A 17,890-nucleotide genomic window follows, 5' to 3' on the forward strand; every position below is an offset into this window, starting at 1 on the left:
AATCATTTAACCATGAAATAAACCCAATAGGGCTGTTCTGCCCCAATAAGGGGTAATTATATCTTAGTTGGGATCAAGTACAGGTACTGTTTTATTATTACAGAGAAAAGGGAATCATTTAACCATTAAATAAACCCAATAGGGCTGTTCTGCCCCAATAAGGGGTAATTATATCTTAGTTGGGATCAAGTACAGGTACTGTTTTATTATTACAGAGAAAAGGGAATCATTTAACCATTAAATAAACCCAATAGGGCTGTTCTGCCCCCAATAAGGGGTAATTATATCTTAGTTGGGATCAAGTACGGGTACTGTTTTATTATTACAGAGAAAAGGGAAATTATTTTTAAAAATGTGAATTATTTAATTAAAATGGAGTCTATGGAAGATGGCCTTTCCATAATTCGGAAATTTCTGGATAATGGGTTTCCGGATAAGGGGGCAGATACCTGTATCTTATGCTTTGAAAGCTTAGAAATGTTTGTGAATTAGAAGCTGTTACTATTTCCATGCAAAAAATATCGCAATGTGATAATCGCGTTTGAGATTTTTTTTACTAAAAAACATTCGTTTACTAAACATCATTGTTTATGGCAAAATCTATGTATGAAGGAAACGTGACCCCACAGTGAAGCCAAATTGCTGTGTGTAACTTACCTGCGGCGATTACATTGGTACAAAGGGAAAGACATTTTCGGGGAATTTTGTTGCTCGCGATGGTGAATTTAGTGATTGTCCCTCAGTAGCCAATACACAAACTGGGACACAGGCATTAAGGGATCTGGATGAATAAGTGTAGGGGGATTATAACTCTGGCAGGGTCAGACTGCGGCTATTCCAGGGGCCCCCACACCCCATCAGGGGCCCCTACCCGCCCATTTGCTTACCCATGTGGGTAAGGAAATGGGCAGGTAGGGGCCCCTGAGGAGGTGTGGGGAAGCAAATGGGCGGGTAGGGGCCCCTGAGGGGATGTGGGTAAGGAAATGGGCAGGTAGGGGCCCCTGAGGGGGTGTGGGGAAGCAAATGGGCCGGTAGGGGCCCCTGAGGGGGGGTGGGTAAGCAAATGGGCAGGTAGGGGCCACTGAGGGGGGGTGGGTAAGCAAATGGGCAGGTAGGGGCCCCTGAGGGGGGTGTGGGTAAGCAAATGGGCGGGTAGGGGCCCCTGAGGGGGTGTGGGTAAGCAAATGGGCAGGTAGGGGCCCCTGAGAGGATGTGGGTAAGCAAATGGGCAGGTAGGGGCCCCTGAGGGGGTGTGGGTAAGCAAATGGGCAGGTAGGGGCCCCTGAGGGGGTGTGGGTAAGCAAATGGGCAGGTAGGGGCCCCTGAGGGGGTGTGGGTAAGCAAATGGGCAGGTAGGGGCCACTGAGGGGGTGTGGGGAAGCAAATGGGCCGGTAGGGGCCCCTGAGGGGGTGTGGGTAAGCAAATGGGCAGGTAGGGGCCCCTGAGGGGGTGTAGGTAAGCAAATGGGCAGGTAGGGGCCCCTGAGGGGGTGTGGGTAAGCAAATGGGCAGGTAGGGGCCCCTGAGGGGGTGTGGGTAAGCAAATGGGCAGGTAGGGGCCACTGAGGGGGTGTGGGTAAGCCAATGGGCGGGTAGGGGCCCCTGAGGGGGTGTGGGGAAGCAAATGGGTGGGTAGGGGCCCCTGAGGGGGTGTGGGGAAGCAAATGGGCGGGTAGGGGCCCCTGAGGGGGTGTGGGGAAACAAATGAGCTGGTAGGGGCCCCTGAGGGGGTGTGGGTAAGCAAATGGGCGGGTAGGGGCCCCTGAGCGGGTGTGGGTAAGCAAATGGGCCGGTAGGGGCCCCTGAGGGGGTGTGGGTAAGCAAATGGGCCGGTAGGGGCCCCTGAGGGGGTGTGGGTAAGCCAATGGGCAGGTAGGGGCCCTGAGGGGATGTGGGTAAGCCAATGGGCCGGTAGGGGCCCTGAGGGGGTGTGGGTAAGCAAATGGGCGGGTAGGGGCCCCTGAGGGGGGGTGGGTAAGCCAATGGGTGGGTAGGGGCCCCTGAGGGGGTGTGGGTAAGCCAATGGGCGAGTAAGGGCCCCTGAGGGGGTGTGGGTAAGCCAATGGGCGGGTAAGGGCCCCTGAGGGGGTGTGGGTAAGCCAATGGGCGGGTAGGGGCCCCTGAGGGGGTGTGGGTAAGCCAATGGGCAGGTAGGGGCCCCTGAGGGGATGTGGGTAAGCAAATGGGTGGGTAGGCAAATTAAAAAAATTAACTGTTAGTATGTTCTAGAATATCTTATTCCTAGCAAGTTTGCAATTGGTCTTAATTATTTATTTTTTCTAGTTTTAAAATGATGAAATGGAAAAGCTCTGTGAGTCTATAATTTTGTTGTTAATTATGTTTCCTTATCTTTCTATTCAGTCCCTCTCCTGTTCACATTCCAGTGTCTCATTTAACGCACAGCCTGGTTGCTAAGGTAAACAAGTCCATAGCAACCATATAGCGGCTGCAATTCCAAACTAGAGAGCTGCTGAACAAAAAGCCAAATGACAGAAAAACCACGAAAATTAAAAAATGAAAACGAATTGCTAATTGTCCCAGAATATCAATGCCTGTGTCACAGTAAGGGTTAATAGGAAGGTGAATAACCCCTTTAATAAATGTAACAGGACTTGCTGATAATAAATAAGGCCTATAGTTATTAAAAAACACAAGTAATAAAAAAATTGCAAATAGTCTCAGAGTATCACACTCTACACCAGTGACCCCCAACCAGTAGCTCTGGGGTAACATGTTGCTCCCAAACCCCTTGGATGTTGCTCCCAGTGCCCCCAGGAATTTTTGAATTCCTGACTTGGGGGCAAGTTTTGGTTGAATAAAAACAAGATTTCCTACCAAATAAAGCCCCTGTAAGCTGATAGGCTGCATAGAGGCCCCTAATAGCCAATCACAGCCCTTATTTGGCTCCTTCATGAACCTTTATGGGCTTGTGTTGCCCCCAAGTCTTTTTCCTTCTGACTGTGGCTCCCGAGTAAGAAAGGTTGGGGCCCCCCTGCCCTACTGGCCCCCCTGCCCTACACCATACTGGGGATGCACCGAGTTCAGGATTCAGTTCAGTATTCAGCCAGGATTTGGCCGGCAGGGTTCAGATTTGGCCGAATCTACAGTCCTGGCTGAATGGAATCTGAATTGGGATACGCTAATAAAGTTACCCATACACTATAAGATCCGCTCGCTTGGCGATGTCGCCAAGCGAGGGGATCTTCATCCGATATCCCCACCTACGGGTGGGTGATATCGGGTAGCAAGGCACTTAAAAAAAAAAATAATCCGATCGTTTGGCCCTGGGGCAGTCGGTTCGGGGACCGCATCAATGAGCCGATGCGGTCCCCGATCCAACTGGATTTTCTAACCTACCTGATCGAGATCTGGCCAATTTCAGGCCTGATATCGGTTGGCCAGGCCGCTCTGTTCTGCCCATACACGGGCCGATTAGCTGCCGAATCAGTCTAAGGGACCCATATCTGCAGCTATAGTCGGCCCGTGTATGGGGACCTTTAGGATTTGGAAGGGTTAAATGTCTCCGCATGAACATGAAGTGGGAAATTTAACCCTTCCGCATCCTAATTAGCGTATTCCACCATCAAATCCCTGACTGGCGAGCAGTAGCGCTGACCCCCATCGTAAGCAAATGCTTTGCTCAGGAACTTCATCTGCTGTGCGCTGCCGGACTCACTGGACCCTCTACAAATTGCATACCGCCACAACAGGTCCACTGATGGCGCCATGGCCCTGACCCTACATACGGCCCTCACCCACCTGGAGAAGAAGGATACCTATGTGAGAATTATAGATTATAGCTCTGCATTCAATACCATCGTTCCCTCGAAACTGGACAGGAAACTACAAGATCTAGGATTGAGCAACTCTCTCTGCAGCCGGATCCTCAACTTCCTGTCCGACAGACGCCAGATGGTCAGACTGGGCAGCGTCACCTCATCCTCCGTCATAATGAACACTGGTGCTCCACAGGGGTGTGTACTGAGCCCTCTACTGTACTCACTTTACACATATGACTGCATGGCCACTAGCAGCTCCAACATCGTTGTGAAGTTTGCGGACGACACAACAGTGGTGGGTCTCATCACCAACAGTGACGGCATACAGGGAGGAGGTCAATGCCCTGACACATTGTCAGGAGAATCATCTCTCCCTCAATGTCGGAAAAACCAAAGAGCTGATAGTGGACTTCCAGAGGTGCACATTCCCCCATCATCATCAACGGTGCTGCTGTGGAGAGAGTGAACAGCTTCCGTTTCCTGGGAGTTCACATCGCAGATGACAAAACAGTGAAGAAGGCGCAGCAGCGACTCTTCTTTCTCAGGAGACTGAAGAGATTTGGCATGAGCCCCCGCACCCTTAGGTCCTTCTACCGCTGTGCCATCGAGAGCATCTTCACTGGATCCATCACCACCTGGTACGGCAACAGCACCGTCTACAACCGCAAAGCTCTGCAGAGAGTGGTGTGCCGAGAGAATAATCGGAGGTGAGCTTCCCTCTCTCCATGACATCTACAGGAAGCGGTGCCGGAGGAAAGCCAGGAGGATCAGCAAAGACTCCAGTCATCCCAGTAACAACTTATTTAAACTGCTCCCGTCAGGCAGGAGGTATGGAAGTATCCGGTCCCGAACCAGCAGGCTGAGGGACAGCTTCTATCATCAGGCCATCAGACTGCTGAACACTGACCAATAGGTCTCATAGACATTACACGGTCACTTATAGTCACTAAGTATTTTTTAATACTAGCTCAATATTAATACTACTGTATTACTCATATGCACATATATTCTTATAATTGTATAGCACTATTGCTTGTGTAGCTTGCACATAACAATTTCACATGTACTGTATCAGTGTAACGTGATAACGTGATAACGTGACAATAAAAGGCATTTCATTTGATTTGTATTCGGAGGCGGTTCGGAATTCGGCCAAATCCCTTATCAAAGGGTTCAGGGGTTCGGTGCATCCCTATATCATACTAAGCCTTAAATAAAGGGGAAGCTCTTGGGAACAGGCAGATTAGACAGAAGCTCTATGGAGGCAGGGAGCATATAGAAACAGAGAACCAGAAATAGTGATGAGCGAATCTGTTCCGTTTCGCGTTGCCGAAAAATTCGCGAATCTTTCAAAAGATCTGCGAAACGGCGAAAATGTCGTGCGGCAAAAAAAATTGTCACCCGCAGCTATTATTTTGACGCGCGACTATTCTTGTGACAATTTTTGGATGCGCGACTATTCTCGCAAAATTTTTGGACGCACAACTATTCTTTTGACGCGCAACTATTCTTGTGACAATTTTTGGACGCGCGACTGTTCTTTTGACGCCCGCGACTATTCTTGCAACAATTTTGATGCACAACTATTCTTGTGAGAATTTTTGGACACACGACTATTCTTGAGAAATTTTTGGAAGCACAACTATTCTTTTGATGCGCGACTATTCTTGCGACAATTTTGATGCGCAACTATTCTTGTGACAATTTTTGGACGCGCGACTATTCTTTTGCCGCCCGCGACTATTCTTGTGACAATTTTGGCGCACAACTATTCTTGCGACAATTTTGACGCACGACTATTCTTGTGACAATTTTTGGACGTGCGACTATTTTTATGACAATTTTTGGACGCACGACTATTCTTTTGACGCCCGCGACTATTCTTGCAACAATTTTGATGCGCAACTATTCTTGTGACAATTTTTGGACGCGCGACTATTCTTTTGCCGCCCGCGACTATTCTTGTGACAATTTTGGCGCACGACTATTCTTGCGACAATTTTGACGCACGACTATTCTTGTGACAATTTTTGGACGTGCGACTATTTTTGTGACAATTTTTGGACGCACGACTATTCTTTTGACGCCCGCGACTATTCTTGCGACAATTTTGATGCGCAACTATTCTTGTGAGAATTTTTGGACACACGACTATTCTAGAGAAATTTTTGGACGCTCGACTATTCTTTTGACACCCGCGACTATTCTTGCAACAATTTTTGGACGCGCATTGAATTTTTCCGTGGCAAATTTTTTCACCCGTTTCATGAAACAATCTGCCAATGGCGAAACACGGAAATTCGCTGCAAATCCATGCCTGGTGAAACATTTTCTTCTTTTGACGCGCGACTATTCTTGTGACAATTGTTGGATGCACGACTATTCTTGCAAAATTTTTGGACGCACAACTATTCTTTTGACGCGCAACTATTTTTGTGACAATTTTTGGATTCACGACTATTCTTTTGACGCACGACTATTCTTGTGACAATTTTTGGACGTGCGACTATTTTTGTGACAATTTTTGGACGCACAACTATTCTTTTGACGCCCGCGACTATTCTTGCGACAATTTTGATGCGCAACTATTCTTGTGAGAATTTTTGGACGCTCGACTATTCTTTTGACACCCGCGACTATTCTTGCAGCAATTCGCGCATCAAATTTTTCCGTGGCAAATTTTTTCACCCGTTTCGTGAAACAATCTGCCAATGGCGAAACACGGAAATTCGCTGCAAATCCATGCCTGGTGAAACATTTTGCCCATCACTAATCAGGAAGGCAAAGATAGAAAATAAGGAGCGGATTGTGGCAGAAGCTAATACTAACCACAAGAAAGTTTTTAAGTATAGTAAAAAAATGTAGGTTGGGAGTGTGGCCCCATTAATTAATTAATGGGAATAAAGTGGTTATAGTCGATACAGAAAAGGCAAATGTGTTAAACCAGTTATTTTCTTCAGTGTATACAGTAGAGTCAAAGTTTCAAGACCCACCTGATATGGACATTCTATCAAGGGCCAGATGGTTTACACCCTTGGGTAGTAAGAGAGCTTAGTTTAGGTTTAGCCACGCCTCTATTTCTGATTTTCATCTGTTATAGTACCTATGGAGAATGGCATTATGGGTAGGAATCAGCATGGCTTTATGAAGGACAGATCATGTCAGACCAATTTGTTTGCTTTTTATGAATAGGTTAGTAAGAAGCTGGACAGTGGGGGGGCAGTAGTTGGGATCTATATGGATTTTGCCAAAGGGTTTTTATAGAGTTCCCCCCAAACGACTGCTTTCTAAGCTAAAGTCTGTTGGTCTTAATAAAGACCCTTAATGGGACTGCACTAGGCAAATCCATAATGGAGAAGGAGCTTGGAGTCCTTGTAGATAATAAACTTGGCTGTATCGGGCAATGCCAGGCAGCAGGGGCAAACAGGGTATTGAGCTGTATTATATGGGGCACAGATTTTCAGGAGACTGATACTCATACACATACATAAGGTACAGATGCAGGAATGTTCATTTACCATGTTGTTGCAGTATGTCTCTTCCAATTAACAAAAATCATCACCAGGTAGCACATGGTCTATGATGTTTTGCTGGCAAGTCTTTGCATTCTAGCACCACCTAGAGGCAGGATTTAACACTCAAAAATGGTGTCTGGCCATGGTGGGACAACATGTAAAAACTTACTGGCTGCATCTGTAGCTTCAAGAAGGAGTTGGATGGGTATTTAGCAAGTGAGAGAATACAGTGATATGGGAGATTTGAAGTTGCCCCAGGGACTGGTCCGATTGACATCTTGGGGTCAGGAAGGAATTTTTCCCCTCTACAGCAAATTAGAGGCTTCAGATGGGGCTTGTTTGCCCTCCTTCAGATCACTAGCAGTTAGGCAGGTTTCATATAGACACCAGAGGTTGAAACTAATAGACTTTTTTTGCCCTTTGCCTTGTTTTCGTGAAAATGATCTATTTAACACTATCTAGAAGACCACAAGTTCCTATCCATAGTGTCTCCGTATCTCAACAGTTTTATTTTCCTTCTGCGCTCCTGTATATTCTGCTGATGTTGAGATTCCTTATCTGTACTTCCCGCTGCTTTTTGTTTTGACCAACTGGAGTTTCATAGATACTCACTGTGTTTACTCTGACATAACTACTACTCATAACCCCCTGGCACAGACCTTGGGTTGATCAGTAGAACAAATATTTGCCATTCCCTGGTCAGTGGCCAAGTCTGAGAGTGAATGTGAAACTAGTTGGGCTGTGGGTGGGCTTAGATCCCCTATAAATAAGGGTGTAGATCATTACCGAGCATTTGCCTTTATGCAGAAGGGTCATTTATGGTGTCTTCTAACAGTGCCAGACTGGACGTTAGCAGCAATTAATACAAGGGATTTTACTTCTTTTGATCCTCTGGTTTGGGAAAAGGTTTTAGCATTAGACTGAAAGGTTGTTGTTTCAGCACTGAGTCCCCCGGCACAGACAGACAGACAGACTGAGGACACACAACATGGTGCTGCTCAGGTTCCTGGGCTTGGGGCTGGTCCTACTGCAGCTCTCTGGGACATTGGAGGCAAAGCTGTGAGTATTTGTGTAGAGCTGATATTGAAAACGCATGTTTGTTGTGTCTGCTCAGCCCCATTGGTTTGGTCAAAGCAGTGAGTGGGGGTCTAGTCAGAAGCTAATCTAGATTATGCATAAGGGTAAACACCCACTTCTTGTTTGACCGGGTTTCAGCACATGGCGTAGCATCTGCCACCTGCCCCCTCCTGAACCCTCACTCACAGGCTGCCCCCATACTCTTACCTGTGGGCCCCCAGTTACCCCTCCACCCCTTGCTCCAGTGCTAGATGTAAAAGACAGGTGGAAGGGGAGGATAGTTGGCTTTGGCCAGCAGCAGGAACAGAGATCGCAAGTAGAAGGGGGCCTGAAAAGGGACCCTGCCCTAAGAGATAGCAGGGATCATGGGTCCTTACTTGGCCCCTTGTGTCACCAGGTCCCTATGCTGCTGCAGGGTCTGTCTTCTTAGTTACGCCACTGTGTATGAGTTGGTTCCATTGATCCTTGAGGGTTTTTACCCACAGGAATAGACAGTGTTGGGCTGGCCCAACGGGATACCAGGAAAACTCCCAGTGGGCTCCCTGCTTCTAACAATTTGGCCTATGACAAGGGCATTCCCTAGTTCTCTATGGGAACAAAGAAACTAAATAGATAGAAGAATAGATCATAGTATGTATAAGACAGTATATCATTAAGATCATTAAGATATATGATAGTAAAATAAAATGGTTGAGTGAGGTGTGGAGGGAACATAGTTTGGAGAATGGACCCATGGTCTAAGGTTTTCTGGAGGGCTCCTGGGGTTCCAGGCCGACACTGGGAATAGATGCAACTGATTAACAAAAAATATAGATCCCAACCTATTTCTTTCATTATTTCACTATGTCTGTGAGTAAAGACACAATAATGTGAATGAAACCAGTAATCAATATAGGATGCACACTCATATGGTATTGCCATTTACACTCACTGGATTTTATTGAAGTTGGGTAGAAGCCCTTACTGTGGAGACCCTCACTATACACTCTGGGTGGTCTCACCAGGATTGTGCAACTTTATTAGAGGCCAAAGGACACAAGAGACGTTATCCCAATGCCATGGGGCTCTCCTGGTTTACGTATCAGACTGGTCATTCTGACTAAATAAATAAATCACTAGTAGTAACCAGATAATTACCATCCCCTGCTGTAGTACAATCTAACTGACAATAAATGATTTACCCCAACAGGCATTATGCTGTCATCTTCCCCTCGGAGTTGGTCGCCCCCCATTCTGAACAAGTCTGTGTGCACCTCAGTGGAGCGGAGAGAGACAGCCGGATACAGGTTACCTTGAACATGGCCAAACAGAACTTAACTGTGATAGAGAAGATCCTCCAACAAAAATTGTTCTTCAGCTGTGTTACATTCGAGGTACCCATCATCCCCACAGCACCCAAACAGTGATATACTCTAGTTATATGGATAGTGAAAAGTTTAGGATGAAACCACCCAAATAATGTTTTGGATTAAAATGGGTAATTAAGTAGCCCCCATAATGTCTCAGTCTAGGCACCCGTAACACCAACTGCATCCAATTTCCAGGCTGGGCCAGAATGGCACCGGTAGCACCAACTGCATCCAATTCCCAGGCTGGGCCAGAATGGCACCCGTAGCACCAACTGCATCCAATTCCCAGGCTGGGCCAGAATGGCACCCGTAGCACCAACTGCATCCAATTCCCAGGCTGGGCCAGAATGGCACCTGTAGCACCAACTGCATCCAATTCCCAGGCTGGGCCAGAATGGCACCCGTAGCACCAACTGCATCCAATTCCCAGGCTGGGCCAGAATGGCACCCGTAGCACCAACTGCATCCAATTCCCAGGCTGGGCCAGAATGGCACCTGTAGCACCAACTGCGCCCAACTCCCAGGCTGGGTCAGAATGGCACCCGTAGCTCCAACTGCGCCCAATTCCCAGGCTGGGCCAGAATGGCACCCGTAGCACTAACTGCGCCCAACTCCCAGGATTCTTGTGATTGAATCCATCTTTATTTTTCCAGGTCACCTTTTTTGTCTTCCACCCTTCCAGGCATAATTGTCCTTCCAATGAACTGAGTCTTCCCAATATTGGCCTAGAATCCATTCAATGTGAAATAGTCTTGTGTTTTAACCCACTAAACCATTAAATCTTGAATTTAATTAGTAGATACATTTTTCATCAAATTGAGTCGACTCAGTAAGCCCTAGCTTCTGCTTCAATGTAGGACTTGGACTTTCTCTTCAGTAACCAGAGAAATAAAGATAATAACAGATTTATGGCCTTAATACAGTAGGTTTCTTCTTCAGTGACCCTTCTCTAGTTTCCATCCTGCCCTGGATCTTCACAAGAACCCTGCCAAACCTAGTATGTTAGCTGTTCAACTATGTTTAACTAAGTCTTGCTTCACTCTTTGGGTCTACATAAGCAGGGATGAAGTCACCTAGCTAATCATTAAATGGAATGTATATATGGGGAGTCGATTTCCAATGACATCATGAGACAACATTCTACATGTCCTTGCACTGAAATCTTGGTTTACAGAGTCTGAATTCAGATTTCAGGTGAAATCCTACTGAGAAACAACTTCTTCCCCTGCTGGTATCTTGTCTTTATGTCAGTGCAGTCAGCTAAGGCAGGGGTCCCCAACCACCAGGCCATGGACTGAGCTGAACCAGGACACCTCTGGTTCCAATTACCTGTGATCCCAGCTCCCCAACGGTTACACAGCCATGACAGCTTTCTACTGATAGCGACAAGGACCAAAGTGCTTAAAGTTCAATGCTAAGCAGCAGGGAATGTCACCACTTAGGTGGGAGTCCCCGACCCCGTTCCTTGGAAAAATTGTCTTGCTTGAAACCGGTCCGTGGTGCAAAAAAAGGTTGGGGACCCCTGAGCTAAGGGGTACTTAGCCCTGGCATTCCTAGGCCCATGAATAGAAGAGTTCATTACTGTTCAGAGGGAACTTTTTCTATGAGACCCTTGTACATTGTACAATAAGTGCAATGAATAGGACTTGTACTGAACATACACTTTGTCTATTGGAAAATCTACAGGTACTTTTTTGTTATTTCTGCAGCAAGTCAGGGCAAACAGAGAAACTGAAGCTGCCCGTGTATGGTCCTTGCAATGTAGATAATTAGATTCCCAGAAAACACCACCTTCCCTTCACCCTTTGTTGTGACTGATTGATAGTAAAATATTTGGAAATACACATCAAGGTGAATCATGTGGGTTGGGATATTACATGTCTGTGGACAATGTGAGGCATTGCTTCAGCTTCATTTAAATTGCTCATAGAGATGAACACAATGGAAAAGCAGTTTCTCCAGCTCAGACACAACCTGTCCCTACTTCCTGGCCATAAGTAAGAGAGTAACCCAGGAACAGGGAGTAGAGATTATTGTGGAAACCTTTTACCCAGGTGGAGAGTGCTAATAGGGTTAGTGCCAGTGGTGGACTTGCTCAAGCTGAAAGTCTTGCCCCCAACTGTACCCCCAAACACTTTAACAATTAAGCTTGAGCAGTCATAAATCTGCCCCCAACTGTACCCACAAAGCAATAAAGAAGTTCTTCAGCAATAGACAGTAACTGACTGCAACCAGAACCTTTAAAAAAAAGAGAAATCATTTATTTTGATAATTCCCCCTAGAGGTGATGGGTATTATCTTCTATTCAGGTGCCTCCACCCTCTGAATGGGATGAAGTGGCCACCATGGAAATTCTCATTGAAAACGCAGGGGAGACCGTAACCAACAGCAGCAAAGTTCTAGTGAGGAAGAGAAGAACCAGCACTTTCATTCAGACGGACAAAGCTTTATATAAACCAGGGGACACAGGTATTTTTAATTGGATATGTTCATTCCTACTGGATGGAGATGAACTCAACATATAATTAAATTCAGCCTAACAGAACCATTCGAAGATTCTAACTCCAGTTGCTGTAGTAATTGCCTGCTTGCCTGGCCTGCAATGAAACATGGACTGACCAAGACATTTATAAAATCCATGAATCAGTGGTTTAACAGACCCCACAGGGGGAAGCATGGGGGAGGCCAAACCGAAGGGTGAACTGCCCCTATAGCTGCTCTACTGGGCCCCTCCAAAGATTTTTTGCTTGTTTGGTTGTTATTGATGCCATTCTTTATTTGGTTTATATATAGACTAGTTGAACTATATCATCAAATGATATTACATGATGTTACTCTACAGTTCAATCTGTTTTGGAATAGGAACAGCAGATTCACAAATAAGATAGTTTGGCATATCCCTGGGAAGTACAGTATTTTCTGCTGCTGAGTAAATTATTGCTTTTCTGCTTATATGCTCCTCGGGGGAGGGACATGTGGATTGAACATACAATGATGTCAGCCATAGGCCCGCCCGCTTTCCCAATAGCCCACCACCCCTCCCCAAGAAGCCACAGACGTTGCTATACTGGTGTTATTCCCATGGAGTCGTGCAAAGTTGATTGTGTGACATGAATTCTTTCTCTCCACAGTACAAATACGAGTTGTTTCTCTTAAAGAAAATCTACAACCGGAAGAAACTCAGGTAAGTGGAGAATGAACAGGAATTAAGACAACTTGGAAGGAGAACAAACCCTAAAAAATACATTAAGAATGACTATATTTGATAAGCTTACCTAACAGCAGCAACCTAAAGACTTAGTGAATTGTCACAGGAGCTCCCCATCTTGGATTGTCAGTGACACCGCACATGCTCAGTGGTCTCTGGGCAGCTGCTGAGAAGCTAAGCTTAGGGGGCTCTGTAAGTTATTAAGAAGAGAATGAGGGTCTTTAAGTCAGTCCCTAAGTGCAGGTAAGTGACAGCAGCATGAGCATGTGCTGGGAATCAGCAGAAAAAAAGATGGGGGGCCACTGGGGGCATCTTGGGAGGTGCAGATCTCCATTGCTAAAGGGCTATGGGTTCCTTGGCATTGTACAGAACCTGAAAAAATAATGAGCAACATTTCATCTCCACTTCTTTGTTAAACTTTAGTGAAGCCTGATGATTTGCTAGGATAATAATATGGGCTATTGTCTCAAACCAAGTAGGCAAACCCAGTAACCCTCCTGCTAATGAGACCTATAGTAAGGAGAAAATGCTACACAAATCAGTTGGCCAATAAAATGTATCACACTCAAAATGTCTTCTTCCTGCAAATGAAAAAAAATGATCTCCAATATTGGCCAACCTCTTGTAAGGGACATTCCCACATTAGTGGTCTCTGTAGTAACAGCCATGATACTCTTGTTGGTCAATTTCTTATCTCCCCACTCCCTTTGAACTTTGAACAAGTCCACTATATTTCAACCAGGGATTCCTATGGGGTATTGAGTTTAATATTCCTACTTACTGGCTAGTTTTCCACCTGTCACAATAAAAGCAAGGAACCCAACACCTGGGTATTTATAGCTGGAACCCTACATACAGTATAGGGCCAGTTGGTATTTATAGCTGGAACCCTACATACAGTATAGGGCCAGTTGGTATTTATAGCTGGAACCCTACATACAGTATAGGGCCAGTTGGTATTTATAGCTGGAACCCTACATACAGTATAGGGCCAGTTGGTATTTATAGCTGGAACCCTACATACAGTATAGGGCCAGTTGGTATTTATAGCTGGAACCCTACATACAGTATAGGGCCAGTTGGTATTTATAGCTGGAACCCTACATACAGTATAGGGCCAGTTGGTATTTATAGCTGGAACCCTACATACAGTATAGGGCCAGTTGGTATTTATAGCTGGAACCCTACATACAGTATAGGGCCAGTTGTATTTATAGCTGGAACCCTACATACAGTATAGGGCCAGTTGGTATTTATAGCTGGAACCCTAACATACAGTATAGGGCCAGTTGGTATTTATAGCTGGAACCCTACATACAGTATAGGGCCAGTTGGTATTTATTAGCTTGGAACCCTACATACAGTATAGGGCCCAGTTGGTATTTATAGCTGGAAGCACCCCTACATACAGTATAGGGCCAGTTGTTATTTATAGCTGGAACCCTACCATACAGTATAGGGCCAGTTGGTATTTATTAGCTGGAAACCCTACATAGCAGTATCAGGCCATTGGTATTATAGGCTGGAGAACCCTACATACCAGTATAGGGCCAGTTGGTATTTTTATTATGCTGGAACCCTACATACAGTATAGGGCCAGTTGGTATTTATAGCTGGAACCCTACATACAGTATAGGGCCAGTTGGTATTTATAGCTGGAACCTACATACAGTATAGGGCCAGTTGGTATTTATTAGCTGGAACCCTACATACAGTATAGGGCCAGTTGGTATTTATAGCTGGAACCCTACATACAGTATAGGGCCAGTTGGTATTTAATAGCTGGAACCCTACATACAGTATAGGGCAGTTGGTATTTATAGCTGGAACCCTACATACAGTATAGGGCCAGTTTGGTATTTATAGCTGGACCCTACATACAGTATAGGGCCAGTTGGTATTTATAGCTGGAACCCTACATACAGTATAGGGCCAGTTGGTATTTATAGCTGGAACCCTACATACAGTATAGGGCCAGTTGGTATTTATAGCTGGAACCCTACATACAGTATAGGGCCAGTTGGTATATAACCATAAGGAAGAAGTTCCTCACCAAAAAGGGTACTTTGTACATTTCAGTAAAGCTTGTCTAACTGATGAGATGAATGGGGTTTAAAATCCAATCATTTTGATTGAAAATACATGATCAAAACATCTTAATGAAGTAGCAGGCTCCTCATTCTAATCTGCTGGGAGAGGATTCACCTTCAGAGTTATGGCTGTGAAGAAACAAAAGAAGGTTTCCTTTATCCCTATAAGCCAAAATAACCAATAGATTCTTTGTACCTGCACCGGTCTGCTAACAGCTAACTGCTGATTGGCTACTGTGAGTAACAGGTGCCATATTACATCATACTGGGACAGTGGGAATATCCTATTAATGCCTTGCTTCTCTCTGTGTCTTACAGTTCCCAGTCATTTATATACAGGTAAGTGATTTACAAAAGTGTAGATTCAATGTTTATCACAGATTTGGGGTCTAGATTTCTTACTTCAGTTCTTCCCTCAGTGTTTTACAAGGTGTAAGTCACACCAGTCACCCCTATATTTTGTGTGACAGACCTGAATGACTTGCGTTAAAGGGGTTGGTCTTACTAAAATGTAGGTGTGGTTTGGCATTGGGAGTGGCATGGGTTGTGTGTAACAGGGCATGGATTTGAAGAGTTTCCCAACATGTTTCAGGAATGTAGGTAGGTATAGGGAGTGGCTGAGTGACCATTATTGTCGGGGGTCCAAGTAAGAGCCACTAAGCTGGATGTGTTGCTGCAAACTGCACTTTAACATATGTTAGACATCCTATTATTTAGTCCACCACCAAGGAAAACAACATAGGCTTTAGGTCAGAAGCTCCAGGGTTCATATCTGATTTAGTTTGGGTTAAACTTGGTGTTCCTGTAAGGTTTAAGTTGATAAGTGATGTAACTAATCACCTGTGGGTCCTGCGGAAAATAAATTCTGGGGACCCTGTTGGATACCAAGAAATCATGTCCCCAGTTACCAACAGCTTCTCAATTCATTCCCTTTACCCACCTATACCCCTCACCTCTTGCATGTGAGACTGCACAATCCTGGTTTTTATCTTGAGTGGACTCGGCAGGTTCTGGTCTGGCTAGCTCAGTTTCAGTAAACTATTATTCTCTTCTGGTTTCCTGAGCACTAAAGGCTGTCCATGGCTTTTGCTCCTCCTGGCTCTCACCTTGCTATCCCTGCTTAACCTGCTCTTCTTTTCCAAATCCATTGTGTCCATTGTGTCTTATTCTTCATCTGTTCTTGTGGCCACTTTGGCCTCCTAGTCTATGTCTTCCCCAGCTCTGTCCTGTTTCAGAACTTCTGGTATTCCCGGCATCCATCCCTTTAACACCGGTATTATGTCTTTAAAAATGGATGTTGGTCTTGGAGACCCCTTCCCTATAAAAACTGAAACAGGGGAAGATCAACCTGTAAGATCAATACCTTGGTCAGGAAACACCATGAAGGGAGATACCAGTCTATGAAAAATATAAATAGCATGACATTTAGGGATTCCCTTGATGTGGTATGGTGGCTTCACAATGATTCTATCTTTGTAAGTAAAGGGAAAGCGCCTCTCTTTTGTATGTCGGCTCCAGATCTTCACCCTCTTCTCCTTGTCTAGGTCCTGTTTTTCTCCCTCTTGGTCCCCAACTGCCTCTTGCCTGAAAGACTCCCCATCCTCCTATTCTAGTATTAGAAAGTCTCCTGTTAGTAATAGTATTCCTTTACAACACTGAACTTGGGATCACGTCAGAAAGATGCATAGATCTATTGAAAAATGATTTAGGGAAATTGCTCCATGTCTAGTAACACCAAACAACCAATCAAATGTTTACTTTTACATTGGTGACCATTACATTTCACCTGCTCAGTACTTGCTGTGGGCTACTAGTCTAGATGCAAAATTTGAACCATTTATATTACAATATCCCTTAAATATAATGTTCTCTGTCCTTTAGAATCCAGAGTGGAAACGTATTGCCCAGTGGCTGAATGTGACTCTCAAACAGGGAATCGCTGAGCTCTCGTTGCCGCTGTCCCCTACGCCTTTGTTTGGTCAATATTCCATTAATGTTGGGGGCATTGAGCACCACTTTAGTGTGGCAGGATACGGTGAGAGAGTGTTTGCCTTTCCTCATACCAAATATCATTTCATTGTTATTATTTCACACATTTGTTTATGTAATTTTGACAGCCCTTCCCACATTTGAGGTCGTCTTTCAGTTCCCCAAGGCTGTTTTTTCTAACAGTGAACAATTCCAGCTTCAAATATGTGGCAGGTCAGTATTTGTGCATTATCTCTGCATTGAGTTCATAGCTAAAGTCCTCTGCTATTTTACTTTCACCCTTTTCCAGCAAAGGCTTTATCATGTACAGTATTTCCCCAAATCCACAAAATTTATTGGCTGGGGGATTGAACATTTATCTCTAGTACCACATAGTTGTATAGTAGTTTTGTTCAGAGGAAAGAATGAATATGAAAGGAACTAGCCTTGAAAGTTGCATAAACTCGACATGGTATAAATTCAAATTAAACTCAATCATTGCTGTATTTGTAAATTGTCACTGTAATGCTTGAATCATTTGTATGAAAATTTCGAGATTACATGAGAAAATTACGAATTTTCCCAAACAGGAAATGGTCCAGCAACCATTTTAGGCACTCATTCTTGGAAAACAATAATGTGTTAAAGTTTCACGTGAAACTTTGTGAAATAGAACACAATGAGGGGGTTAACTTCCCCTTGAAAATGTATGATATAAAAAAAAATGCAGGGATTAACATTCCTTTGAAAATATGTGAAATATGTTTCCCCTTGAAACTGGGTGAAATAGAAACCAATTATGGGATTAACTTCCCCTTGAAACTGGGTGAAATAGAAAACAATGAGGGGATTAATTTTCCTTTGAAACTGGGTGAAATAGAAACCAATGATGGGATTAATTTCC

At 44.8% G+C, this 17,890-nt stretch overlaps 1 protein-coding gene across 1 annotated transcript in view; it reads left to right on the forward strand.

Moving 5' to 3' along the window:
• Positions 1-8,103: 8,103 nt before the first annotated feature.
• The window catches only part of LOC100495827 (alpha-2-macroglobulin), a 52,103-nt gene continuing 42,316 nt past the window's right edge, over positions 8,104-17,890 (forward strand). Inside the window, exons 1-7 of the mRNA XM_018090079.2 lie at positions 8,104-8,353; positions 9,561-9,744; positions 12,030-12,189; positions 12,852-12,904; positions 15,337-15,357; positions 16,900-17,053; positions 17,136-17,220. Of these exons, the coding sequence (XP_017945568.2) occupies positions 8,283-8,353; positions 9,561-9,744; positions 12,030-12,189; positions 12,852-12,904; positions 15,337-15,357; positions 16,900-17,053; positions 17,136-17,220 (728 nt within the window). The 5' untranslated portion in view covers positions 8,104-8,282. The remainder of the gene's footprint in view (positions 8,354-9,560; positions 9,745-12,029; positions 12,190-12,851; positions 12,905-15,336; positions 15,358-16,899; positions 17,054-17,135; positions 17,221-17,890) is intronic.

Source organism: Xenopus tropicalis, chromosome 7, assembly GCF_000004195.4.
Source record: "Xenopus tropicalis strain Nigerian chromosome 7, UCB_Xtro_10.0, whole genome shotgun sequence".
NCBI classification, from domain to species: domain Eukaryota; kingdom Metazoa; phylum Chordata; class Amphibia; order Anura; family Pipidae; genus Xenopus; species Xenopus tropicalis.